The 26,634-nt window shown below is 53.6% G+C and overlaps 1 protein-coding gene across 10 annotated transcripts in view; it reads left to right on the top strand.

Moving 5' to 3' along the window:
* Positions 1-26,634, top strand: part of TRIOBP (TRIO and F-actin binding protein) — a 125,772-nt gene that overhangs the window by 15,259 nt on the left and 83,879 nt on the right. For 7 of the 10 annotated variants that reach the window (XR_009543238.1, XR_009543239.1, XM_060164460.1 and 4 more), the window contains 7 exons: positions 1,182-1,371; positions 2,825-2,993; positions 8,499-10,848; positions 14,949-15,063; positions 15,761-16,891; positions 20,322-20,399; positions 22,760-22,897. Coding sequence is in view for 8 of the 10 variants with exons in the window: in XM_060164460.1 (XP_060020443.1) it covers positions 1,182-1,371; positions 2,825-2,993; positions 8,499-10,848; positions 14,949-15,063; positions 15,761-16,891; positions 20,322-20,399; positions 22,760-22,897 (4,171 nt within the window). In the remaining 2 variants the exon portion in view is untranslated. Of the gene's footprint in view, positions 1-990; positions 1,093-1,181; positions 1,372-2,824; positions 2,994-8,498; positions 10,849-14,948; positions 15,064-15,760; positions 16,892-20,321; positions 20,400-20,912; positions 20,952-22,759; positions 22,898-26,634 lie in introns of those variants that run through there. The other 3 variants (XM_060164464.1, XM_060164462.1, XM_060164466.1) reach the window with 3 other exon arrangements.

Genomic DNA, 26,634 nt, shown 5'->3' with positions numbered 1-26,634 from the left:
TGCACTGCCCCTAGGCTCTGGAATCCCTCCACCCCGGGGCCTGAGTTGGACCGAAGTCCCTCTTTGGGGCCATGGTGCCTTGGGAGGACATGGCTGAGGGTCTAGAGACCTGGGTTCCAGCTTCAGCCATCCTTTCCTGATGGGCTGTGGGACCTTGGGCAAGTTATTCCCTCTTTTTATACCTCAGTTCCCCTGTTTAAAAAAGAAGAGGGATTGAATCAAATCAGCATTGTTTTGCGAACATGTGTTCCTCATAGGTAGGCATTATTTTACAAAAAACAAAAAACAGCTCTGCCGTCAAATATGTTTCAGAAAGTCTGGTATAAACAAATTGGAATATTGTTTTTGCAGGACTTGTCAGAGCTTTTAGTTTGCTAGCATGCACTGTGCTTTTGGGTGGGGAAGGTAGGAGAAGAGTGTAATATGTCTCAAACTTATTTGACCACAGACCTCGTTTAAGAGTCATCACTCATTTCTGTCTCATAGGCCAATTTGTGGGTCACTCTTTTTTTTTTTAATTTTAGAATTTTATTTATTTTTTATACAGCAGGTTCTTATTAGTTATCCATTTTATACATATTAGTGTATATACGTCAATCCCAATCTCCCAGTTCATCACACCTCCCCACCACTTTCCCCCCTTGGTGTCCATTGTGGGTCATTTTTTGGGGATACTGCCAGCTCTAACCTACTGGCTTCTTTAAAGCAGGGTTTTCTCTATAGCTCCCTCCCTTGGCATCCAGACCGGTGGCCCTGTCACTGCCCCTGGAGCCCTGCTCCCTCTCAAAGCCCCCTGTTAGCCCAGCATGATTCTGTCTTAGTCTTACAGAGCTTGGGGTCCTCTCTCCTGCTCCAGTAACATGGTGGGGGTTGAGGCCACAGCCCTGGTTCACAGTGCATCTCTGCCTTTTCCTAGCTCTGTGACCTTGGCCAGTCCCTTGACCTCTCTTAGCCTCAGTTTCTTCATCTGTAAAATGGGAATCTTTACACTCACTTCGAAGGGAGGCTGTTGGAGCTAAACGAGGCAGCCCACCTGAAGGGCAGAACACAGGCAGCCCTTGGTGTTAGCTCCCTCCTCCACTCAAAAGTGAGGTGTGTGTGCACCTGGGTGGTGGTGGGGTGTTACTCCTTAATTCCCATCACTTTGAGGGAAAAAGTCATGGGTCTGTCTCCTCTCCCAGGGGCCCATCAACAGGGCTCCCTGCAGAGGGCCTCACAGCCACCCCCAGGAGCCAGGAACCCGAGGCAGCACCCTACCTGGAGGGCCTGGCCTCCTCCCTGTGCGGCAACTTCAACGAGAGCCCTGACTCTGGCACCAGCTCCAGCCCTGACTGCGAAGCCCCTGATGATACCAGCGACTCGTCTTCCGTGGTGAGAGGGGTGCGGGAGGCCAGGGCAAGAGCAGGTGTCTGCCCCTGGGCCAGCCCTGGGGTCCCACACAAACCCCCAGACGGGGCTGAGCCTCTCACAACGGGGAACGGAGCCGAGGTCCTCTGGAGCCTTAGCCAGCATGTTGGGCTGCCCCAGACCATGCACCTGGGAGGGACCGGGGGCTCTGCAGGGCCAGCCCAGGGGGCTGAGGGCCTGGCTATGAAAAGGTAGAGGCAGGTGTTTCCGTTGACAGGGAGCTCGTGCATCGTCAACGGGCTCCAGCCGCCAAAAACTCTCAGTGCACGGAGGGCCGGGATGTTGGGTGTGGTACCCAGATCAGGAGTGGGACTGGACCTAGGCCCCGCCCTGGTCACACACTGCTAAGCCCCATGGCCAGCCCTGGCATGGATCTCCAAGGGTCAGAGGAAAGGGAGCAGGCTGTAGGGCCTGGCAAGGGCGGGGGGCCATTTAGCCAGGAGAAGAGGAGACTCAGGGGAACTTCTTGGGACATGCGACCCTCAAAGTGTTGTCCCGGGACAGAAGAGGCCGGCTATCCAGGAGACCCCAGGGGAATGTGATAAGATTCAGAATAAAACGACCCAGCCCTGCAGGCATTGTCTCAGGAAGGCTCACCACCCGACTCTGAGGTGGAGAGTTTTATGTCCCTGTTTTGGGGCAAGAAATCTGAGGCTCAAAGAAGGGAAGTGACTTACTTGAGGCCACACATCTGGGAAGTGGTGGGGCTAGACTTTAGGGGTTTTTTTGTTATTATAAATTTATTTATTTTTGGCTGCATTGGGTCTTTGTTGCTGCGCGCGGGCTTTCTCTAGTTTTGTTGAACGGGGGCTACTCTTCAATGTGGTGTGTGGGCTTCTCATTGCTGTGGCTTCTCTTGTTGCAGAGCACGGGCTCTAGGCGCGTGGGCTTCAGTAGTTGTGGCATGCGGGCTCAGTAGTTGTGGTGCACGGGCTTAGTTGCTCGGTGGCATGTGGGATCTTCCCGGACCACGGCTCGAACCCGTGTCCCTTGCATTGGCAGGAGGATTCTTAACCACCGCACCACCAGGAAAGCCCCTGGGGCTAGACTTTGAACTCACCTACTTCTCTCTGGATCCTGGGGGTGTCTCTGGGGCAGGGACCGCTATTCGAAGGCCCTCCTACCACACGGAGTTTGACTACCCTGGATTCAAGTCCCCTCCCATATAAACCATTTCCCAGCTGTGTGACTTTGGGCAAGTTCTTAGCACCAAGGGACATACCTACTGCACAGGATTGATTGAACCTTCGCTGAGTTCACACCTTCCAAGAGCCCAGCACAGTCCTGAGCATACAGCAGGTGCTCTTGCAATGTCAATTCCCTTTCCTTCCATCTATCCATCTCATGCTGGGAGTGCAGGCCCTGGGCTCTCTCTCCTTGCTCTCCAAACAGGCTTTCTCCTCCCCTTCCCTGGCAGGACTGGGACACTGTTGAGAGGCAAGAGGAAGCCCCCAGTGGGGACAAGTTCACCGTGATGATCCCACGGAAGCCACAGGAGGGGCCAAGGGCTGACAGTGCCCGAAGGGCTCCTCCTCTCCTCACCCGGTCCCCTGTAGGAGGAGACACTGCAGGCCAGAGAAAGGAGGGTGAGTACCTTCTGCCAGGCCAGGTTGGTCCCTGTGACCACAGGTGTGGTGATGGCCAGGGGCCTGGGAACCAGATAACCATTTCTCTGGCCGCGTGGGCCCCTGGGTACATCTTACTTCGACAGCTTGAGTCTTAATAACAGTAACGGTCCCCATATAATTATGGAGCAGGCAATGTGCCATGCAATCTGCTTTAAATACATCATCTTGCAACTGGTGGGTCAGGATCTTCAGGTTGCAAGTGATGGAAACTGGCTGAGTAAAAGTCTAGAGGAATGCCTTCGGGCATGGCTGGATCCAGGTATGCAAATGGCATCAGAAATCTGGTGTCTGCTCTTCTCTCTTCATTCTCAGATCCTCCCCTGATGGTGGCAGGATGAGTAGCAGCGGTATCAGGCTGTATCCTACCTAATTTTCAACTCCCACAGTAAGCGGGCACAATCTTCCCTATAGATATAGCTAAAGTCCCAGGAAGGGTTCTCCCTGGGACCCAGCATGGGTCATGTGCCCAACCTGGAGATCAGGGATGGGATCAAGCCCCTGTTCAAACTTCATGGTCTGAGAGTGGAAGAGAGGAGATGGCCCAAAGGAAATCAAGGAGGTGGTGTTTCCAGAGAAAGGCAGAAGGCTGCTCGTCAGGCCAAGCCCACAGATGCCCATGACACTGGTCAGCGTCTCGCTGGTATGTGAACCCAGGATGCTGGACCCCCAAAGTTTGGGCCCTCCATCACTACTGCACTGTGTTGCCTCCTGGTCTGTGTCTTCAGCATCATCAGGATTCAGAGATGTGGGGCGGGGCATTCATGTCCTAACCCCAGAAGGCAGTCTTGGCTTCCTACGGCTCCTGTAGCATTCAATCATCAAACGCATGAGCACTAACCATGTGTAAGACCTGATGCTAGATACCTTGGGCATTCAGGAAGAGCCAGACATGGTCCCTGCCCCGAAAAGCACATCATCTAGTAAAGCAAACGGATGGGAGATGACAAACAGCAGCTCAGGACAGAGGAAGGGTAGAAACAGCTGTGCGGAGTTGTGAGAAGGGCTGGGGGTGAGGGTCGGGGTAGGTCCGGGGTCTGGGGAGAAAGAGCTTCATTCCAGCCAAGGAAGGACTCAGAGGAACACCTTTTGGATGTGGCACTGTAGCTGAGGAAACAGCTGGGTAAAGGCATGGAGGTGTGAAAAGGGAGTATCCTGGTATGCACAGCTTTAGCAGAGATGGTGGTATATAGCTGGGCCAGACCATGCGGGGCCTCAAGAGTCTAGCCAAGGAGTCTGGACTTTCTTTTGTAAGTAGCAGGGGGCCACAGGAGGTTTTTGCGAAGGGGAGCGATGTAATTGGTCCTGTGCCTTAAGAATTTCACTAGGGCAAGGTGTGAAGGATGAATTGAAGCAGGACGAGGCAGAGGAGACTTTTGCAGTTTAAGAGACCATTGCAGCCACTGTAGTGATAACTGGTTTAGGCATGAATCGCCGGCTGATGCTAAATTCCTGGGTGAAGGGTTGTCAGGGAACAGTATATTCACACGGTCTCAGAGTATCGCCCCTCAGATTACATATCGATTACAGAGGGAAAAGGCAGCCTTAGGATGGGAAGATCTGGCAGACAGCACCTTAACCAAGTGGACACTCAGCATCCCAGCATGGGGCAAACTGGCCAGGTGCCCCCATGTGTTGCACGGGGGAGGACGTGGCATCTTTTCCAAGTCCAAGAGAGTGGGAACTGATTTTTGGACAATTAGACAGGAGGCTGTGAGAGCAAGTGGCCCGTGGACAGGGAGGGCCTCTCTGGGGAGGCGACATTGTAGCTGAGATCTAAGTTCAGAAACAGAAGAGCCATTGCAGAGCCTTAAGGAGTGGGCAGAGGTGGCAGGTTTGAGGAGAGAAGAAAGATGGGGTGATAGGAGCATGTGGAGTGTAGGAGAAGGGGGTGCAGAGGAGACCGGTGTTGGGGGCCACCAGTAACCTGACCCTCCCTCCCAGCCTGTGCCTCCTCCAGTCTGTTCTATGTCACCACCCATCCGGAGGCTCAGGTCCCAAATCTCGTGTTATCCCGATTCCCCTTTCCTAACCTTTCACATCCAATCAGCAGCAATTCTGGCCAGCACCTCCAAAACACACCCCAAATATGTCTCCTTTCTGCCATCTTTACCACTGCTCCCCGACCAAACCAGGGGTTATTGCCACAGCGCCTTCAGATCTCCTGTTTCTGCCAGGCCCCTTTAGTCCATTCTGCCCCCAGCAACTGAGCCATCCTTTAAAAACATTCATCAGATCTTGTCAGCACCCCAGCCTCCACTGCCCTGCCCCATCAGGCCCTGGGGAGGGTGTGTATGGGAAGAAGCGCCTCCCCAGTGCAAATGGCCTGAGAGCTGGTGGGGTTTTGTACTAAATCCCTGCTTTCTTGCTCTTAAACACAGGGGCCGTGGGGTGGGGGGACCCTCACTATGTGACCTGCTTGATCAAAGGCAGTCACCACTGTCTGCCTGGCAGCAGGTTCCCAAACTGCAGCAGGAGGCCACGGCCTGGGGGGAATTAGCCAAGTCCAAGATGCTGGGAATGCCTTGACATCCCTCTCGGGGCACCTCTCAGTTTGCAGACACACTCCATGGGGCAGGCTGTGCCGAGCCCGGCTAGCTGAGGGACAAAACACAGATGCCCTAGAACCTCTGCACAGCCTGCCCTGTGTGCTCACTAAGGGGGCTGCAGGAATGAAGTCAGATCCTGGGTGGGCCAGGCTCCAAGGGATGCTTGTGATGGGTGGGAAAGGGAAGAAACCGGGGCTGGGGGTGCTGACCCAGCTGTGAGCCACTGGGAGTGGTGGTAAACGCCATCTCAGCCAGTGCACATGCTCAAAGGGTGGGAAGACTCCAGGACGAGGTGCAACTCAGAGCTGGAAGGTGGTGGCACAATATTATTGCTCACTTATGGTGTGCTAGACACTTTCCTAAGCCCAGTAGACACAGTAGTAAACAAGAAGGTGAGGCCCCTACCCACAGGGAGCTGGGAGGCCGGTGGGGGCAGGCAGAGCCTTGCCAGACATGGGAAATGCCTGGATTTTATTCCAAGTGCAGATGGGAGCCCCTGAAGTTTTTGCTTTTTTTTTTTTTTTTTTTGCGGTACGCGGACTTCTCACTGCTGTGGCCTCTCCCGACGCGGAGCACAGGCTCCAGACGCACAGGCTCAGCAGCCATGGCTCACGGGCCCAGCCGCTCCGCGGACGTGGGATCTTCCCGGACTGGGACACGAACCTGCGTCCCCTGCATTGGCAGGTGGACTCCCAACCACTGCGCCACCAGGGAAGCCCTGCATTTTTTTTTAATCTTTTAGAAGAGTTGCAAGGATAGTACAGAGAGTTTCCATTATACCGCTTACCCGGGTTTTCCCAGTGTTGACATCTTACATAACCATAGCCCTATTATCAAAATTAAGAAATTAACACTGGTAACAATACTACTGACTAAACTACAGACTTTCTTTGGATTCACCGTTTTTCCACACATGTCCCTTTTATGTTGCAGGATCCAATCCAGGATCCCACATTGTGTTTAGTTACCATGTCTTTCAGTTTTCTCCCATCTGTGACAGCTTTTCGTCTCTCCTTGTAAGCAGGGGTGATCTAGCTAGATTTGCTTTTGGAAAGGATCTCCCTGGATGGGTGATGACCTTGGGCCCAGAGTGCACATTGTTGGGGGGCTATTGCAACCATCCAGGTGAGAAAGGAGGGTAGCTGAGAGCGGGGAGGTGGGAAGAGGTGGATGAGAGGAGCGTGCAGATTTGGAACGTCGTGGGGCATCAGACCATCACGCAACCACAAGGCAAATTTTTTTTTTTGGCCGAATCGCCGGCTTGCGGGATCCTAGATCCCGGTCTCGGCGGTGAAAGCGCCGAGTCCCAACCCCTGGACTGCCAGGGAATTCCCAACAGCGCAAATTTTAACTGCTGCTCTGTGCGTGGTTCCAGTTCCTCGATGGGTGCTGGAAACTCAAGACTTCAGTGACACCAGCTCAGAGAGTTTGGAGGAGGCAGAGGTTTCAAAGTGTGAGAAGAGGGTTTCCTTTTTTTTTTTTTTTGGCCACGTTGCATGGCTTGTGGGATCTCAGTTCCCCCACCAGGGACTGAGCCCTGGGCCAAGGCAGTGAAAGTGCAGAATCCCAACCACTAGGCCATCAGGCAACTCCCCAGAGAAGAGGGACTCTTAAGTGCGGACTTTAATGAATGCAGTCGTGGCTCCTTCAAGACACGGCCACAATACCCGTTACTTCTCTCCTGAAGTACCAGCCCAGGGACACGCACACAGCTGGTGGCCACCACATGCTTGGTGACCAAGGGACTGAGGGGGGTGTAGGGTGACACCATGATCATGGCGGCCCCTTCATGGGGATGGGAGTTGTGAGGGGGTCACTGATTAGCGAAGTTACATGAATCCCTTAGATCAGGGCTTCTTAAACTGTAACGTGCATGCAAATCACCTGGGAATCTTATCAAAATGTGATTCTGATGCAGTGCACCCAGGGTGCACCTGAGATTCTGCATTTCTTAGCAAACCCCCGGGTGAGGCCAATGCTGCTGGTTCACAAAAGGAACTTTTTAGAGCGATCACACAAGTCTCACTGGAAGAGAGGGGGGAGTTTCTCGGAATCCAGTTGCAGGAAGTAGAACAGAAATGAAAATTTGTTGGTAGCTGCTATTCGATCCAGCTCTCCCTCTCGGGGTCACACAGGCTATTTTTTGCTTCTTTCTTTCTTTTTCTTTTCTTTAAAGGTCTTTTGATGTGGACTATTTTTTTTTTTTTTTGCGGTACGCTGGCCTCTCACTGTTGTGGCCTCTCCCATTGCGGAGCACAGTCTCCGGACGCGCAGGCTCAGCGGCCATGGCTCACGGGCACAGCCGCTCCGCCGCATGTGGGATCTTCCCAGACCGGGGCACGAACCCGTGTCCCCTGCATCGGCAGGCGGACTCCTAACCACTGTGCCACCAGGGAAGCCCAATGTGGACTATTTTTAAAGTCTTTATTGAATTTGTTATAACATTGCTTCTGTTTTATGTTTTGGTTTTTTGGCCGCAAGTCATGTGGGATCTTAGCTCCTCGACCAGGGATTGAACCCGCACCCCCTGCATTGGAAGGCGAAGTCTTAACCACTGGAGGGCCAGGGAAGTCCCTCACAGACTATTTTCAAAACTGCTCTTTACGAGTTTGCCTCTTTTCTAACTTGTTCGTGAACCCCCAGACTATGTGACCTTCGGCTCTAGAGCCCACCCCACTTTGACCAAGTCATCCTGGTTTTCAATTTCAGATTCCTGACATCAGCTTGAGAGTGGCATCTAAGCCCTCCTCCAATCTGTTGCTCAGAGGGGTGGAGTTGTGTGATAGGGAAAGTGGGTCCTCTAAGGAGACAGTGTGGGGTCTGCCCCAATCATCTGTCCCAGGGGACAAAGAAAGGTAGGCTGTGGGAGCTGCCTAGACCTCTGCCTTTACCTTGAACCTACCTCTTCTCTCTCTAGGCTCTGGTGGTGGGAACCGAAGCGCCGGACAGCACTGGGCGAAGCTCCGGGGAGAAAGCGCGTACTTCTTGGAGCGGCACCGGTCGGCGCTGACCCCGGTCTCTCCCGCGACACCACAGAGTGGTGCTCGAAGTACCACCCCCCAGGCTTCCTCTCTCCATCGCTCTGCTTCCACACAACTCGATACCTCCCGAGCCTCCTCTCCCCCACGACTTGCCCAACGGGACAACCCCAGAACCTCATCCACCCAGCAGGACACCCCCAGGACCTCTTCCACACAGCGGAACACCCCCAGAGCATCCTCTCCCTCAAGAGTCGCCCAACGGGATAACCCCAGAACCTCGTCCACCCAACAGGATACCCCTAGGGCCTCTTCCACGCAACAGAACACCCCCAGAGCATCCTCTCCCTCAAGAGTCGCCCAACGGGACAACCCCAGAACCTCGTCCACCCAACAGGACACCCCCAAGACCTCTTCCACACAGCGGAACACCCCCAGAGCATCCTCTCCCTCAAGAGTTGCCCAACGGGATAACCCCAGAACCTCGTCCACCCAACAGGACACCCCCAAGACCTCTTCCACACAGCGGAACACCCCCAGAGCATCCTCTCCCTCAAGAGTTGCCCAACGGGATAACCCCAGAACCTCGTCCACCCAACAGGATACCCCTAGGGCCTCTTCCACGCAACAGAACACCCCCAGAGCATCCTCTCCCTCAAGAGTCGCCCAACGGGACAACCCCAGAACCTCGTCCACCCAACGAAATAATCCTCAAGTTTCCTTTCCCCCCAGAGCCACCCAACAAGACAACTCCAGAGCCTCTTCTACCCAACAGGACAGCCCTCAAGCTCCTGTCCCTACTTGTACTCCCCAGAGGGACAACCCCAGACCTTCTTGTATTCAACAGAACACTCCCAGAACCTCTTCTACCCAAAGGGACAACCCCAAAACCTCTTGTGCCCAACGGGACAATCCCAAATCCTCTTCCTCACGGCGGGAAAACCCAGGAAGCTCCTCCTCTCAGGGCTGCACCCAACGGGACAATCCCGGACCTTCCTCTCCCCGTCGTTCCTCTCAGCGGAACAATCCCAGGAATTCCTCTCCCCATCGTACTAACAAAGACATTCCATGGGCTTCCTTTCCCCTCCGGCCAACCCAGGGTGATGGCCCCCGAACCTCTTCCCCATCTCGCTCCAAGCAAAGTGAGGTTCCCTGGGCATCCATTGCCCTCCGGCCAACCCAAAGCGACAGGTCTCAGACCTCATCTCCCATCAGACCAGCTCAGCGTGACTCATCCCAGCGCTCCTCCAGCCCCACCCAGCACAACTCACCATCCCGGGCCACTTCCTCCTCCCACCCGCCAAGCCACCACAGTGCCTCCCGGACCTCCTCGCCTCTGCACCCTGCTACCCGCGGTGCACCCCAGACCTCTCCGGAGCCCTCCCAGCCCCCCTGCCCTGTGTGCATTGGGCACCGGGATGCCCCTCGAGCCTCCTCGCCTCCTCGCTATTTGCAGCATGACCCCTTTCCCTTCTTCCCGGACCCCCACGCATCTGAGAGTGAATCGCCCCACCATGACCCCCCCTATATGCCCCCAGCCGTATGCATTGGACACCGGGATGCCCCTCGGGCTTCCTCACCCCCCCGCCACACCCAATTTGACCCCTTTCCCTTCCTCCCAGACACGTCAGATGCTGAGAACCAGTCCGCCCAGCACGAGCCTCCTCAGTTCCCCCCCACTGTGTGTATCGGGCACCGTGACGCACCCCGGGCCTCCTCCCCGCCGCGCCAAGCCCCAGAGCCCTCCCTCTTGTTCCAGGATCTCCCCAGGGCCAGCACCGAGAGCCTTGTCCCCTCCACAGACTCTCTGCACGAGCGCCTCCACATCCCCAGCCCTGTATGCATTGGGCACCGTGATGCACCCTCCTTCTCGTCCCCGCCCCGCCAGGCCCCCGAGCCCTCCCTCTTCTTCCAGGACCCCACTGCGACTAGCATGGAGAGCCTGGCCCCCTCCACCGACTCTCTGCGTGGCTCCCCAGTGCTGCCCCCTCAAGTGTGCATAGGGCACCGGGATGCCCCTCGAGCCTCCTCTCCACCCCGCCACCCGCCCAGTGACCTAGCGCTCCTGGCACCCTCACCTCCGCCAGGCAGCTCGGGGGGCTCCCGGGGCTCGGCACCCCCGGGTGAGACCAGGCACAACTTGGAGAGGGAGGAATACACCGTGCTGGCCGACCTGCCCCCACCCAGGAGGCTGGCGCAGAGGGAGCCAGGGCCCCAGTGCAGCAACGGGGGCCGCACCCGCAGCCCTGGCCGCGCAGAGGTGGAGCGCCTCTTCGGGCAAGAGCGCAGGTGAGCCCAGGGCTGGGGCAGCCAGGTGGGCTGGGGCGGAGGCTCGGCGGTGGCAGGACAGGTGGAAGGTTCACAGGCTTAGGTTCCAAACCAGGAAAGGTTTTAGACCCCCGCCCTGCCACTTACTGGCTATGTGACCTTAGGCAAATCACTTCACCTGTTTCCACACCTTAGGAGTTGTTTTTGACAATTAAGTGATACTGTGCATAGCCTAGCGGGTAAGAGTGAAGACCAGGGTCAGGCAGGCTGGGTTCAAATCCTGGGTCAACGCCATTCGCCAACTGGTGTGATGTGGTAAAGTGATTTAATCTACCTAAGCCTCAGTTTCCTCATCTGTAAAATTAGAACATTAGTACATTAATTTAATTGAGGTTAAATTCTCAAACCCTTTGTTTGATCCAGAGTCACAGGTTTATTTATTTATTTATTTATTTTTTACACCTTATGTGAGGGAGAAGAAAGTGTCCAAGATTTTTTTTCTCCCTTAAAGAAGAAAGCTCACAGGTCCCTTGCATTTCCGAAAACAGAGATGTCAATTTAAAACGTATGGCCAGAGCCACATATTTTAAATAAGAGAACCCACAGGATGACAGACTTTTTTTAGAGGTTAAATATTCCTTTCCTGGGACGCAGCGACAGCACCTGAAGTCCAGGAATCCCACAAGTCTCCTTGGTCAGTGGCTCCATTCATGGGGGTGTTTACAACCCAGCAGAACGTCTGCTTTTCCCCAGTCTTGGGGAGGAGAAATGTTTCCTCTAGATCCGGCTGAGATTTCTTTGTCCAGCAGTTCCAGCCTCAGAGTCTTTAAGGATCAGGGCTGAAATTCCATTCGCTAAGTTCAAGAGAACAAAAAAACATAGGTCTGAAAGTCTCAAAACTTTCAGTGTAGAATTCAATAAATTATAGCATATTTACCGAGGCTGAGGTGTACAACGATCACCACAACATAATTTTAGAACATTTCCATCACCCTAAGGAGTGGGTAATATTTTGCATCCACAATTCCTCTCTTTGTTGTTCCTTAGAAAACATTTTCTCTTAGATTTGAATCTGCACGAGAAACCTTATCTCTTATTCTTCAAATTTCCTTTTCCAGTAAGTTTTATCCATTTAAAACCCAGGCGACAACCTTTGTGGTCTCCAGCATTAGTGTAATTCTTTCTTTGGCCTCTTAAAAAAAATACTTTCGTTTTTTTAGAGCATTTTTTGCTTCACAACAAAATTGAGCAGAAAGTACAGAGATTTCCCATATACGCCCTGTTCCTACACGTGCACAGCTACTCCACTATCAACATCCCCCGTCAGAGTGGTCCACTTGTTGCAATCCATAAACTTACACTGACACATTATCACCCAAAGTCCATAGTTCACATTAGGGTTCACTCTTGGTGATGTACATTCTGAGTTCAGACAAATGTATAATGACGTGTGTCTACCATCAGAGTATCACACGGAATAGTCTCACTACCCTGAAAACCCTCTTTGTCTTTGGCCTTTTATGATGACTATTTTTGGTCTGATGTCAATTTGCGTACCTTTGACTTTACCTGATGACTTAGCAGGGTCTTTGAACCAAAGTTAAATTTTCTTTCCTTCTTTTTTTTTCTTACCGTAATTAACTTTTAGAGAGATAAAGCGTTTATAGTAGAAGTCTGAAATATTTATACTTTTATTAATCATTTAATTATTTTTACACAGATACTTCTATTCATTTTGCTCTCTTTGAAGTAGATTTACCTTTTTTTAAAGCTTTATTGAGGTATGACTGATATATAAAAATTGCATATTTAGCATATATATTTTGGTGAAGTAGATTATTTGCTTTTAACCAAGGCTTTACGACTCTACTGAGTAATTAAAATTTTCCCTCTTGTATGGCATTTTTTCCAAGTAGAAAACCATTCGTCCTCTGAAGATAAAATTTTAAAACCTACTTAAATATCTCTAAGGGACAGACTGAAATTTATGAGTGGGTGGCTATAGAGCTGTACTCTTACTTTCTCCCATTCATTCATTCAACATGTATTTATTGAGCATCTACTCTGTTCAAGCATTGCTCTAACTGAGGCTGGACGTTTTTTCTTAAAGGGCTATTATCACATTAAAGCATTAGGAATTTTGGCTCGATATCTTCATTCCTGCCCTCTTGATGCCTTTGGAATTTCTTGTCTTAGAATCATATAAGCATTTCCTAGTATCTTGAATTCAAAACAGAGCCTTCATGGAATTTACCTGACTTGATGGTCGCTGTCCTTTAATACCCTCTGGAGGTGGAAGAGCCCATCCAAGCTTCTTTGTCATCCTCGGTGCAGAGCCACACCAACCCTCAGGAACAGGTGGCCCGAGGAAATACTGTTGCTTCAGCATCAGGAGGCTGGGTCTCTGTCCAAGTCTCAGAATTTTCTTGAGTTCTTCTCTCCCCTCTCTCCATTCCACACGGGGGGAACCTTCTCAGACGGAATGCTCACTGAACAAGCTGGAGTTTATATGGAAAATGCATTCATTCGGAAGAGAACGCACGTTTGCCTTGCCACCCTGCACAGGGTAGTTTCTGCCATTATCCTCCCCACCTAGTCAACGTTGGGGTTTTTGCTTCGCAGAGGCTCCTACACCCCGGTTCTGAGGGAAATTCACTCTAAGGCATCAGATCTCACAGAGCAAGGAAACTCTCTCGCTTCAAATTGGATTAAAAATTGAACCTGATCAGGCAGCCGTCAAACTTAGAAACAGTTACTCCAGAGCAGGGAACTTTGGTTTCCTGTGAGTCCAATGCTAAGAATGGCTAAAAAATCAAATTAGTTTATGGATCTGATTCCAATAACATTGGCAAAAGCCGTAAGACAAGAACAAAGCCCAAGGCCTTAATTGTTTCACTTTCTAAAGCCTCTGTAGAGTTTCAGCCTAGTCCCCAAGCTGGAGGCAGACTGCAGGGTATGGGTCCTGGCCCAGACCTGAGGAGAGATTCTTCTTCCTGTTTCACTGGCTGGGTCAAGGTCAGCACCTGGTCATCTTTCCCAGCCTTCTGGTTTGGTTCAGCCACCAGAGACACAGCTCCATCTGTGAATTTAGATGAAGTCTGACTCTCAAACCCTCTTGCAATAAATATCCTAAATACCCAGTGGAGTGGTTAGGTCTTTTCTTTTGACCCCCTCACACAGGGGAGGGGAGAGATGTACCCAGATTCTGTTTAATGTTCCTACATTTCAACAGAGATGTCACGTTAAATATTAATAGCCATGGCTAACGATTATTAAGCAAGACAACTAGCTGGAACTAGGGACTTTCCACAGCTTAGAGGTTGTCTTCGCCGGACGTGGCAACAATGCCTGAAATCTGGGTGTCTTAGAAATGACATTTGCATGGGCGGTTTTATGTTGGCCTTTCTGGAGTTGTGGGGAAAAGAGGATGTTTCTTCCTTCTGATCTTGCTAAGAGCTCTTTAACCAACAGCTAGAGGGCTGCAGCTAGTACTGAGGGGAAAAACAGGTTGGCCTGGGAAGTCCAAAATTTACCATATGGACAGAAAATGGGCAGAAAGAATGGAATATGGGGGCATATGTCATTCTGCCTCTCCTGTCTCCACCTCATGGATTGCAGGAGTTGAAATGAGATAGTACAAGTGCCTGGGACACAGGAAGTGTTCCATAAATGTTTGCCATTATGATCACGCATGCACACTGCCTGCGACACGGTAGGTGCTCAATAAATCTTAATTCCCACAAGGACCAGTCTAGCCTTTGTCTGAGGGTGAACTGTGGGCTGCCAGTGGGGTGGCGGCCAGAAAGGAAGTACTGAGTGAGACAGGAGGCGGTCAAGGCCAAGGCTGAGCTCCCCGACCTTTGCCCACCCCTTTTCTCATTTCATCTTCCCAACAGCCCCATGAGGCAAGTAGAATAGGGCAGTGTCGACTATCCCCATTTTGCAGAAGGGGAAACTGAGGCCCTGAAAGGATCTTCCCTCACTTAAGGCCCTTCAACGAGCTTGTGGTGGGTCCCTGGATCTGCTACAGCTCTTCCACTGGGGGTGGGAGTAGAGGAGCTGGGGTGCCGGGAGTGGGGCAGTCCCAAGGGCCCTCAGAGGGGCGGTGCGTTTGCTCATAGGAAGTCCGAGGCACCGGGGGCCTTCCAGACCCGGGATGAGGGGCGGTCGCAGCGGCCCAGCCAAGTTCAGAGCCAACCTCTCCGAAGACAGTCCAGCCCTGCCCTCAGCAGGGAGGTGAGCACTGCCAGCCTGCCCGGGGCCCCTGCACCCCCAAGGGGTGAGCCACAGCTTCTCCCCTCCCCCAGGTGCTGGGCGGGGGTCCTGGGAAGGGAGGTTCTTTACGAAAGGGTCAGAGTCCCAATCATGGGCGTCCAGCTCCTCCCTCTCCCAAAGAGCCAGCAAAATTGAGCCAGACCCCATCAGTCCATCCTGAAGACGGCCCTTCCATGCTGCCCCCGTCCTCCATTAGGCACCTGCCATCTTGAGAAGTTTTCAGGAAAAACCTCCCCATACGTCAGTCCAGCTCTAAGGGCTGTCTCTTCCAGGGTGGGGATTGGTATTTTTAAAGAAACTCTTAGATGGCAGGGCCCAACCCAGTGTGAATGGAGTATTGGTGGTGGAAATTCCGGCACCTGATAGCCCAGGTTGGAATCAATATCTTGGGGGGGAGGGGGAAGTCCGGAAAGTGAGCAGCTGTTTGCAGATCTTTTTCTGGAACTGAGGAAGGTGGGTGAGAGGGAAGGGCTGACACCCCCAGGGAGGGAAGCCAGAGACCCTAGGTACTTTTTGACCTGCTTTAATCCAGCCTGCCGTGAGGACAGAGCTTGCAACTCCCTGAAGCCTGGCTAAGACCCCAGTTTCCTGTCCTCCTAGACAGACACCACCCAGTCAAGGTCCTGGAGCCTCACCCACTCCCTCACCTCATCCTCAGGTAACCAAGCCCCTCGCGAAGCAGGCAGAACCGGCCCGGCGGAGCCGAGCAGAGGCCCCTCATCCCAGGAGCCCCGAGAGGCGGCCTGAGGGGGAGCGGCGGCTCCAGGGGTCCTCGCCACCCCCGAGGACGTCAGCCAGGACTCCTGAGAGGGAGCAGCGGACAGAGAGCCCTCTGGAAAGAGGCCGGGCGGGCCCAAGACGGCCCCTGGGAGGGCAGCAGAGTCTGGAGGGACTGCCAGGATCCGGGGACCCACACGGACACCTGGAGAGAGGCTGGGGCAGGCAGGAGGGCCCAGGCCTGGGGGGCTGGCTAGGACTTGGTGGGCCCAGGCAGGGGGCTGCCAGAGCCCCAGAGGAAACCTGGAGGGGCCCTCCCAGGGAGTCTGAGGAGAGCTGGAAGCTGCTGGCTGGCCCCCCCTGCCACAGGGGGCAGGCAGAGGCCTGGGAGGAACCCCCCAGTGCTGGGCCATGGGAGCCCTCTGGCAGGCCAGCTCAGCGGGGCTGGGGCAGCCTGCAGGAGCTGTCCAGTCCTCACCAGCCTATGAGGCCCCCAGAGAGCTCCAGGGCAGGCCCAGGAGAGTTCTCGAAACCCCGGAGGCCTGAGACCACCCCTGCCACGGGCTGGGGGGCTGAGGGAGCCTGTCCACACCTGCGTGGCCCCGAGAGGCAGCCCGAGCTTGACTGGAGGGACCTGGTGGGCCTCCTCATGGCCCCCAGAGAGGGGGCCTGGACCCAGTCGGGGGAGCCGACACTCGCCTCCACTCTTCCGAGGCTGGACTGGGAAGGCCTCCTGGAGCTCCTGCAGGCCCAGCTGCCCCGCCGGGACTCGGCTGGACACTGGGGTGGGCCAGGCACAATTTCCCCAGGCACGAAGGGTACTCTGGAGCTGGAGCCAGAGCGACACACCCAGTCTGAAGGAGGGGCAGGAGCTACTCTGGTCAATGGATACAGCCCTGGGCAGTGGCCCCAGAGCTCCGCCCAGCCGCCCAGCCCTGCCGGCATCTCCACCCAGTGGCCAAAGACCAAAGTGACAAGTGGACCAGAGACCTCAACTATGGCTGGTCTGGAGGAGACAGGCCAGCTGAGGGGCAGGAGCCCTGCAGAGGGCCCCAGCTCGCTACAATGGGAGGTAAGTCAGCCTCACTTCCGAGGGGCAGCCTGAAAGTCAGTCCCACCGCACACAAGTGTCCCGAAAGGCCTCCCCTCAGCTTCTGCACACAATCCCCCTGACCAAAAGCTTCCCCTAGCACAAACTGCACAGTGATAATGAGAGCACTGTTTTTGAGCATGTACTGTGTGCTAAGCCTTGGTCTGAATGCTTCATGGTATTTTCCTCATTTAATCTCCACAGCAGTCTGATGAGAAAGGCACTATTTATTTACAGACAAGGAAACTGAGACACAGAGAGGTTAAGCCACTCACCCAAGATCACACAGCTAGTCAGGGCCAGGGTAGGGGTGGACCCCGGGTCTGCTCCGTGCAGATCACCCTGAGGCCTCAAGCAAGATGCACTGGCCAGGCCCTTCTCCCCTCCTGGCCCTACAATACTTGGTTTGTGTTGCCTCTGGTGGCTTCTACCTGGCCCTGTCTGGGACTGCAGCCAGCGTGGTCGTGTCCCCTCGCCACTGCTGTATTCCAAGTTCCTTAAAGTCCAGGAGTGAAGCTTGACAGCTTCACTTACCTTTCTCTGGCCCATACAGCTCCTCTCAGGCACAGAGAAGGGGTTGCATAAATGCTCACTGGGCTGAGCTGGCTGCTGAGACAGCTGCTTAAATGGGGGCCTATATGTAAAGTAGGCCCAGTGCCTGGCGCATAGTAGGTGCTCACTAAATCCCTTCCTGTCTCTTTGGTCCAGGGGCAGGGTCACAGAGTCAGCAGTGCTCTGGTGCTGCCCAGAGCATTTACCTGAAGACGGTCAGTGGGAAGGGTCCTGGAGGCCAGAACCCTGCAACCTGGCCTCAGCTCACCAGGAATGCAGCAGGTGGTTTTGGACACCCAGACTCTCTTGGTCCTGGTCTTCCTCTGTAAAACGGGACCAACTACTTCCCTGACAGGCACTACTGGGGCGATGCGGCAGCTCCTGCTCTTTCATCCAGACCCTCCCCGTCTTCACAATGTGCAGCCCAGTACTGCCTCCCCCACGGATGACAGGGGAGGGCTTATGGTGTGCCGGGCCTTGGCCTTGGGGCTTCGCATGCTTTGCCACATGTGCCTCAGCTCGATACGAGGCCCAGACTCATTCAGCATTTGCTGGGGGTCACACAAGTATAAGTCGAGAGAAGTGAGATCAAAGTATTGACTCCAAAGCCCGAGTTTTTACTTTTTAAAATTTTATTGAAGTATAGTTGATTTACAATGTTGTGTTCATTTCTGCTGTACAGCGAAGTGACTCAGTTATACATATATATACTTTTTCATATTCTTTTCCATTATGGTTTATCATAGGATATTGAATATATTTCCCTGTGCTATACAGTAGGACCTTGTTGCTTATGCATCCTATATATACTAGTTTGCAAGACAAAAGACATTTGTCTTTCTTTCTGACTTCATTTTGTATGATAATCTCTAGGTCCATCCGTGTTGCTGCAAATGGCATTATTTCATTCTTTTTTGTGGCTGAGTAATATTCCAGTGTGTGTGTGTGTGTGTGTGTGTGTGTGTGTGTGTGTGTGTGTGTGTGTGTGTGTGTGTACACCACGTGTATATACACCACATCTTATTTATCCATTCATCTGTTGATGGACATTTAGGTTGTTTCCATGTCTCGGAAAAGCCCAAGCTTTTAACCACTATTTTGTGGAGCCTCTGAGCCCATGGAAGGACTAGGGAGCCCCCTTCCCTGCATTTCCCTGAGGCTGCTCTCGATTTCTCCCCTGATCAACTCAATGCACAGACACCAGAGATGCAGGGATGAGCCAGCTTGGTCCTGCCCTTGGGACCAAGAGGGGACTTGGGGCCCCACATGAGAGGTTGCTATCAGGCTTGTTGGGCAGGCAGGTGGACCACCACAGGCAGCTCAAGGAGAAGATGCTGTGTCCCAGTGGATGCTGGGATGCTGCAGGCTGGTCTGGTCAAAAGAGAAGAGGGAGGAAAGAGAGATTCCCTAGCTAGAGTTACTCTATGGTGAGGCTCAGGGGTCCCTGGGTGGTTAGGAGATGGTGACTGGGGAGGGGCAGGAACACCAGGTGCTTCAGGCCATTTCACAGATGACACAGCAGAGGCATTCACCAGGTCCTGCTGGGGCTCCAGCTGGTCACCTCTAGGAAATCTTTGACATGGCATTCAAGGCCTCCTGGCCTTCCTTCCACCCCAGATTTGCCCTCTAGCTGTGCTGAGCTGGCTGCAGAGCTCTGTGAGCACATCTCCCTGCCCTTGTGCCTGCTGTTTCTGGCTAGGAAGCTCTTCCCTTCCCTCTTCCCTCACCAAACATCTGTTCGTTGTTTGAGTCTTAGATCAGCTGCCCTGTTCTGAGACGCCTTCCCTGAATACTCACGCCACCCCTGGATTGGTGATGTTTCCCTTCCGGGCTTGGTAGTTCTGCTATTCTTCATCTGGTCACACTCAGTTGTCATTTTCCCTTAAAAAACATGAGCTCCATGCGGGCAGGAGATGCACCTACTTTATCTCTGTACCTCTGGCCCCTGGCCCAGGGTCTGACACGAAGGAGATGAGTTTAGTGGCTGGTTGACCAGTGAATACATGGATGCTTGAGGGCTTGCAAGAAACAGACGGAGGGTGGGTAGGTCCGTGGGTAGTTGATGGCTGAATGATGGACGACAGATGTATGAACGGGTGATGGATAGATGATATATGTTGGACAAATGAGAAACAGATGTTGGATGGGTGGATGGATGAATGGATAGACAGGTGATGAATGAACAGATGATGGGTGCTGGATAGATAGATGTTGCATGGATGGGTAAATGTTGTGGAATATGGATGATGGATGGTGAATGAATGTTGGAAGGATGGGTAGATGGATGAATGGATGTTGGATGGATTGAGGAAGGATACGTGGATATAGTTTTTTTTTAATTAATTAATTTATTTTTGGCTGCGTTGGGTCTTCGTTGCTATGCGTGGGCTTTCTCTAGTTGCGGTGAGTGGGGGCTACTCTTGGTGGCGGTGAGCAGGCTTCTCATTGGGGTGGCTTCTCTTGTTGCGGAGCACGGGCTGTAGGCGCACGGGCTCAGTAGTTGTGGCTCACGGGCTTAGTTGCTCCACGGCACGTGGGATCTTCCCAAACCAGGGATCGAACCCATGTCCCCTGCATTGGCAGGTGGATTCTTAACCACCGCACCACCAGGGAAGTCCCGTGGATACAGGATGGATGAATAGATGATGAATAAATTGAGGATGGATGTATTGGGATAATGGATGTTGGCTAGATGAGTGGGTGGATGACATAGGATGGATTCTGGATGGTTGGATGGATACATGGGTCTATTGATGTTAGATTCTAGATGGATGTTAGATGGATGGATGACGAACGGATGCATAAGAAGTTGGAACCTGGGGAATAATCTGACCTAAGCTGTGTTCTTTCTTACCTCCAGTTCCAATCAAAGGAGCCTGAGGAGTCAGAAGGAAGCAGAGGCCAAGACTCACTGACTGACCAGAAGCAGGCAGACTCGGTAGTTGGGTCATGGGTGTGGGCACAGAGGGAGGGGAAGGGAAGGGAAATCAGGTTGGAGGTGCGCTGAGGCCCTCAGATCAGCTCTGGGGTCATCCAGACCAAGGCTGGCTCTGCCATGGGGACATCGAGAAGAGGGGCTCCACCGCATCTGGGTGGGTGGACAGTCCTAGGGTCAGAAGCCTAGGGCTCTGCTTTCAACTTGCTAGGATGCCCTGAAAGGTCGCTGCCCTTCCCTGGGCAAATGGCAGTTTGGCCCTGATGGTCTCTGAAGGCAAGGTCCTCCTGATTCTGGAGGGTTGGCCAGGCTGGGAGAAAGGGTAGAGCTTCCAGGAGCTGGAGGCAGAGAAGCACTGAAGAGGGCCAAGGAGGTACAGAAGTCAGCTGGGCCTGGAGGAGCTCCAGGGTCCTGGGGCGGGAGAGATGTGTGCAAGGGGTGGGACCCGCCGAGGCCGCTCTGAGGCCTGGCTGCAGCTGGAGCACATGCTCTGCCCCGCCCCTCCCCACAGACCTGCCAAACAGACTGTTCTCATCACCGGCAGCCTCCAGAGAGGTGAGGTCAGAGCTGAGGGCCTGGGGCAGCGGGGGGCGAGGAGAACACCAGGCGGTTTGAGGCTGTGCTTTTCTAATCCTGCTGTTGTTCTGCTGTTCCCCATGCCGCTTCCTGAGAAGCTGGGTGTGACGGGGGTGGGCGGGGGGGGTGTCTGTCTGGCAGTCTGGAGCCCCCAAGTCTGGCCCTGCCGCTAGTCAGAGCTGGAGGGATTCTGCCCAGCCCCTGACTGTGCAGATGAGGAAAGGAGGGGTAGGCAGTCATCTCAGATCCCATAGCCGGTCGGTGGTCGGGCTCAAATTAGGACCTAGGGCTCAGGATCTCCTACCCAGCGCTCTCTCTGCTACCCCGAACGCCGCTTCCTGGCTCTGCCCTGATTGCTTACGTGGCCTCGCATAGTAGAAGCAGCATTCTAACTGCTTGGTGGGCCAGTCTTCCCATCTGTGAAATGGGAGGGGACGGGGACTGGTCACCAAAGGCACTTCCAGCTCTCACAGGGACTCCGGCAACTTTGCTCTTCCTCTTTCTGGGTTATTTCTTCATACTTCCTGGGGCCAGGGTTTTGTGAACAAAGAGGAAACAGCAATACAGGTGTCCCCCTCTAGTCTCCATGAAATTGGCCTGCCCCAGCAACCCAGAAAACCTCTCAATCCCCCCCCAGGAAGCCTGGACTGGACAGAATTGATAACTGCCTCACTCATTCATTCACATACCCTTCGTGAGCACCTTGTGTATGCCTGGGTGTGGGCCAGGGGCGACGTGAAGCACCAGCAAGGAGCCCACGGTCTAGTGGTCAGGGCTGTGATGGCGATGAGGAGCAGGGTGGAGGCAGGCCTTGCCCCCAAAGCCCCCTCAAGGAGCCCACGGTCTAGTGGTCAGGGCTGTGATGGCGATGAGGAGCAGGGTGGAGGCAGTCCTTCCCCCCAAAGCCCCCTCAAGGAGCCCACGGTCTAGTGGTCAGGGCTGTGATGGCGATGAGGTGCAGGGTGGAGGCAGTCCTTCCCCCCAAAGCCCCCTCAAGGAGCCCACGGTCTAGTGGTCAGGGCTGTGATGGCGATGAGGTGCAGGGTGGAGGCAGGCCTTCCCCCCAAAGCCCTGGATCTGTGCTTTGATGCTTCATGTCCCACGTCCAGAGAATCCCTGGATTCTGAAGAGTTGGGACACCTGGGCTCTGCCCTGCCTCTGCCAGTAACTTGTTGTGTGACTTTGGGCAAATGCCTCTGCTTCACTGGGGCCTCAGTTTCCCCAACAAGGATGACTCCAAAGAGGGTGCACTGGGGACTCTGCCGGGTGTGTGGCTGTGGAAGTCTGTGACTCATTCCTTTCACAAGGGGGAGGAGAGTAGGCAGATGGAGGACTCAGGATTAGGGGGCCCTTGAGTGACCCCTTGGCTCCAGAGGGTTGTTGCCTTGGGGAAGAGGAGCCCAGAGTTTCTCCATCTTTAGATATTTCAAGAGGAGCTGGAAATATGTAGCTATGTGTTAAACTACATGATTATTTAACACTGGAACCTAATGCAAAATAATCTGAAAACCTTATGCGGGCTGAATACACATCTGTGGTCCGCACTGCCCTCCCGCCGGCCACCTGGGGTCTGACCTGAGGGTGGAGAAGTGCACATCCCCAAGGGCGCTGAGCCCCAGGAGCCCTGTCAACCAATACCACGCGGTGTGAACACGTGGCAGTCCACCTCGGCAGTTCTGGGAGAGGAGAAAGATGGCAACCCTGGGCCTTTGAGGTGGGCATGGCAGCATGGGCAGGGGAGGCTGTCGTCAGGGACGTGGGGGCCAACACTGGACCCTGTTTGACAGGCAGACAAGAGGCCAGCGGAGGGCAAGGCTGAGAGCCCACTCAAGGGCCGACTGGTGACCTCATGGCGGATGCCCGGGGACCGTCCCACGCTGTTCAATCCGTTCCTGCTGTCTCTGGGGGTCCTCAGGTGGCAAAGGGTAGGCTGGCTCCAGTGGGGTGGGGCTGGGGTGAGGGTGGGGAGAGTGGGGGAGGGGAGGGAGGAGGCTGGTGTCAGTCAAAGAAAAGCCAGTAGGGGCTCCGAGTGAGAGATGTGGAGGCCCCATGTGAGGAAGGAGAGCTGGAAGCAGAGCCCAGAGCTTCCGTGGTCTCTGCAGCGAGGGGGACGTCCCACCTGCTGGACCAGGCTGGGGCTGTTTTCAGCTTTCAGGGTGAGGGGTGATGGAATAATCCACCCAGCTGAAAGCTCCCAATCAGCAAATAGGCCAAGGGGAGCCAGGCTGGGAGCAAGGGGGAGAGGGAGGGAGGGCCTGCGAGGGGCTCTGGGATTGCAAAGTGTGTCTCAGACCTGGGTCTGAGCCAGTTGCACAAACATCTGGCATTACGTAACCCATTCCCTGCCCAGAGAGGGCTGTAAACACTCAGGCCTCTGGTTGGTGGTTTTCTCAAGGGCGGGGAGGGGAGGCAGCTGTGACTTGTGCTCTCCTGCCCCCTTCACGGTGGGAGGGAAGAGGCCTGGCCATCTCCAGGAGCCACAGCCTGGCTCATGGGGTCTCTCCTCTCGGTGACAGGCTGACTCTCATACTCTCATCAGCTTGGGGTCTAGCTCTAGGCTGAGAGCCTGTATACCCATTCTACAGATGAAGGGACCGGGACTCAGAGAGGTGAGGTAGACTTGCCCGAGGTTGCACAGCTATGGTTTAGAGCAGCGTTCGCCAACCTTTTTGGCACCAGGGATCGGTTTCGTGGAAGACAATTTTTCCATGGACAGGCGGTGGGGGGGATGGTTCAGGCGGTAAAGCAAGCGACAGGGAGCGATGGGGCGCGACGGGGGAGTGGCAGATGAAGCTTCGTTCGTTTGCCTGCCACTCACCTCCTGCTGTGCGGCCCAGTTCCTAACAGGCCAAGGACCAGTACCAGTCCACAGCCTGGGGGCTGGGGACCCCTGGTTTAGAGGAACTGGCCTCTTGCTGATTTTCCTCATTCCTAGATGAGAGAATGGCAGCAGCCAAACTCACCAAGCCTCAGTTGCAACATCTGTCTAATGGGGAAAAAAAAATCTATGGAGATGATCAGGGCTGCAGGGAAGGCTCAGGGAAATCAGGATGCACAGAGGTGTGATGGGGTGGGGTACGGGGTAGGGGGGCGTCCAAACACTAGCTTCTCCATCCACTTCTTAATTTCCTCGCTGCTGCTCTTTGGGGGTTAAGGCACAAGGGTAACCAGGCAAACGTGGTTATCTGGGCAGAGTGGTATCTTCAAGCCATGGGCGGGAATTACCTTATCAACCTCACTAAGGGTCACTAACACACAGCAGTTCCGGCAGGAGGGGGCAGGTAAGTTTTTGGCTGGAGAGAAGGGGGAGAGAAATGGGGAAATGGACTCTGGGATGATGATGATGGTGATGATGGCCAGCATTTATTGTGCACCTACTATGTGCTCAGCTCTGTGTTCAGTGCGTGGCACATCTGATTGCATTGAATCCTCACCACTAGGCACACTAGGTACAGTTCATATTGTCCATTTCATAGATGAGGGAATGAAACTCACTTGTTCCAGGTCACACAATGGGGGAGAGCTAAGATTTGAACCCTGCTCTGGCCGACTTCAGAGCCCACCCCCCCACCTCTGTGCATCCGTATCTCCCTGAGTCCTCCTTGCAGCCCTGAGAGTCTCTGCAGATTTTCTCCATTGGACAGATGTGGCAACTGAGGTTCAATGAATTTGCAGCTATTCTCTCACCTGGGAATGAGGAAAATCAGGAGCTGAGAGGTGGAACTGCTAGTGGAACCACCCAGACAGTTACTTAAAGCAGCTTCACACATCTCTTGGGCTGGACAGTGAAATTAGTCCAAGGTCAAGAGCTAGGAAGCCTGGGCTTGAGTTCTGTCTCTGCCCCTAACTTGTGTGACTTTGGGCCATCGTCTCCCTTCTCTGAGCCTCACACTGTTATCTTCAATAGAGTAACGCTTTGAGACTGGATAACCCCAAGGTTTGGTGGCTCTGTTTAATGAGTCAATCCTGGGTCCCTGAAGCCGTGCCATCTCTGTCTTACCGGGGCAAGTTGCAATGAGGCAGTCATTCCTTCATTTGTGCATTCATTCACTCGACCAATGTTTACTAAGGACGTAATGTGGGCTGAGGCCCTAGGCTTACCATGATATAGACAAAAACCACTCTGTTCCTGCCCACAAGGAGCTCACAGTTTGTGAGGACACGGACATATAATTGATTAGAACACTGTGTGGTCATCACTTGAGTTGGGGAGTGTACAGATGCAGGGAGCTCTGGACAGGGAGTTCACGCAGGCAGCCCTGGGAAAGGAGCTTCTAAGTCTGTGCTGGGGGCACTCTGGCTTCCTTTGGGCTGAGACTTGAAGGGTAAGGAGGAATTTTCCAGGCAAACAAACATGTGGAGGGAGGGAAGGGAGAGAGTGAGTGTGTGTGTGTTGGGGCATAAGAGGACAGGAAGGGAAGTGTTCCAGGCATGGCACAGAACAACATGTGCAGTTAGGGAGGTACAGAGGACCTGGCTTATTCTGGGACTTCCCAGCGTTGTGTAGCCCTAGCACGTGAAATGTGTGTGTCTAATGATAGAGGACAGCAGGCAGGGGCCAGATGATAATGGACATGACTGCGGGCACAAGGATGTGTGTATCAACAGTGGAGAAGTGTTGAAGAACTTTGAGCAGGGGAGTGTTCTCATCACTGTGTTGAGGGTACTAGAAGGGAGTCCCAGAGGCCAGGAAACCAGCAAGGAGGCTGGTACTGCCAGGTGTCCACGCCACTGCGGTAGGGCATTGGTGGTAGCTGAGGTGTTCTGTTTGTCCATGCACTCTCCCAAGGACCAAATGCCTGAGTGAGGTACAGGGTAGTGTGGGAACACTCAGCACAGGGATGCCAGAAGGCCAGTGTCTAGGAGGACTTACCCTTGGTCTCATTCCTCAGGGTGGAGGAGAGAATTCCAATGGGAAATGCTGGGAAAACTTCAGCTCCCTGGGCCTCTGTGTATCTGTGAAATGCAGATAGTGATTATAATCATGACAGCAATAATTTTCGAACCCCAAACTGAGATGGCAGAATCATTGAAGTGGTAATTATTCCAAGCTCCCCTGCGCCCCTACCTAAAGAGAGCTAACTGGGATAAAGGGGTTGTTCTAGGTGCTTTACTTAAATTAACACTTAATACTTACAGTAGCCTGTGAGATAACAGCATTATCCCATTTTACAGAGGGTGAAGTTGAGGCACAGAGAGGTTAAGGACCTTGCTTAAGGTAATACAGGGTTTAAATCACAATGCCCCATAAGCCACCTCATGCAGTTAGCAACAAATTCCACCACAGTACCTCCTCAGCTGCAGGCTTAGAGGAGATTCTGCAGGGCAAATGTACTCTTACAAACCACCAAGTGTTCTGGGAAAGTGAGAAACGGGTATAGCCCACACCCAAGAACCCAAAATGAGGTTCTTAAGGCGAGAAAGACCCCCGGTGAGGAGGGCACGTTTAGGAAAGGCCCTACCAATTCCAGAACTCACTTTGTGCTTAGATTACTTCCTAGGAATCCCTTCTCTTCTTACTGTGTGACCCTGGGCAAGTTGGCTCACCTCGCTGAGCCTCCGTTTTCTCATTAGTAAAATGGGGACAAGGATATCACCTGTCGGGTTTGTGGTAAGGATGAAAGTCCATTACATGGGTAACGAACAGGGCTTGGCGTGTGGG

This window comes from Lagenorhynchus albirostris, chromosome 11, assembly GCF_949774975.1.
Source record: "Lagenorhynchus albirostris chromosome 11, mLagAlb1.1, whole genome shotgun sequence".
Taxonomy (NCBI): Eukaryota; Metazoa; Chordata; class Mammalia; order Artiodactyla; family Delphinidae; genus Lagenorhynchus; species Lagenorhynchus albirostris.
Note: the sequence above shows the minus strand (reverse complement) of the source record. Positions and strands in the feature narration are given on the sequence as shown.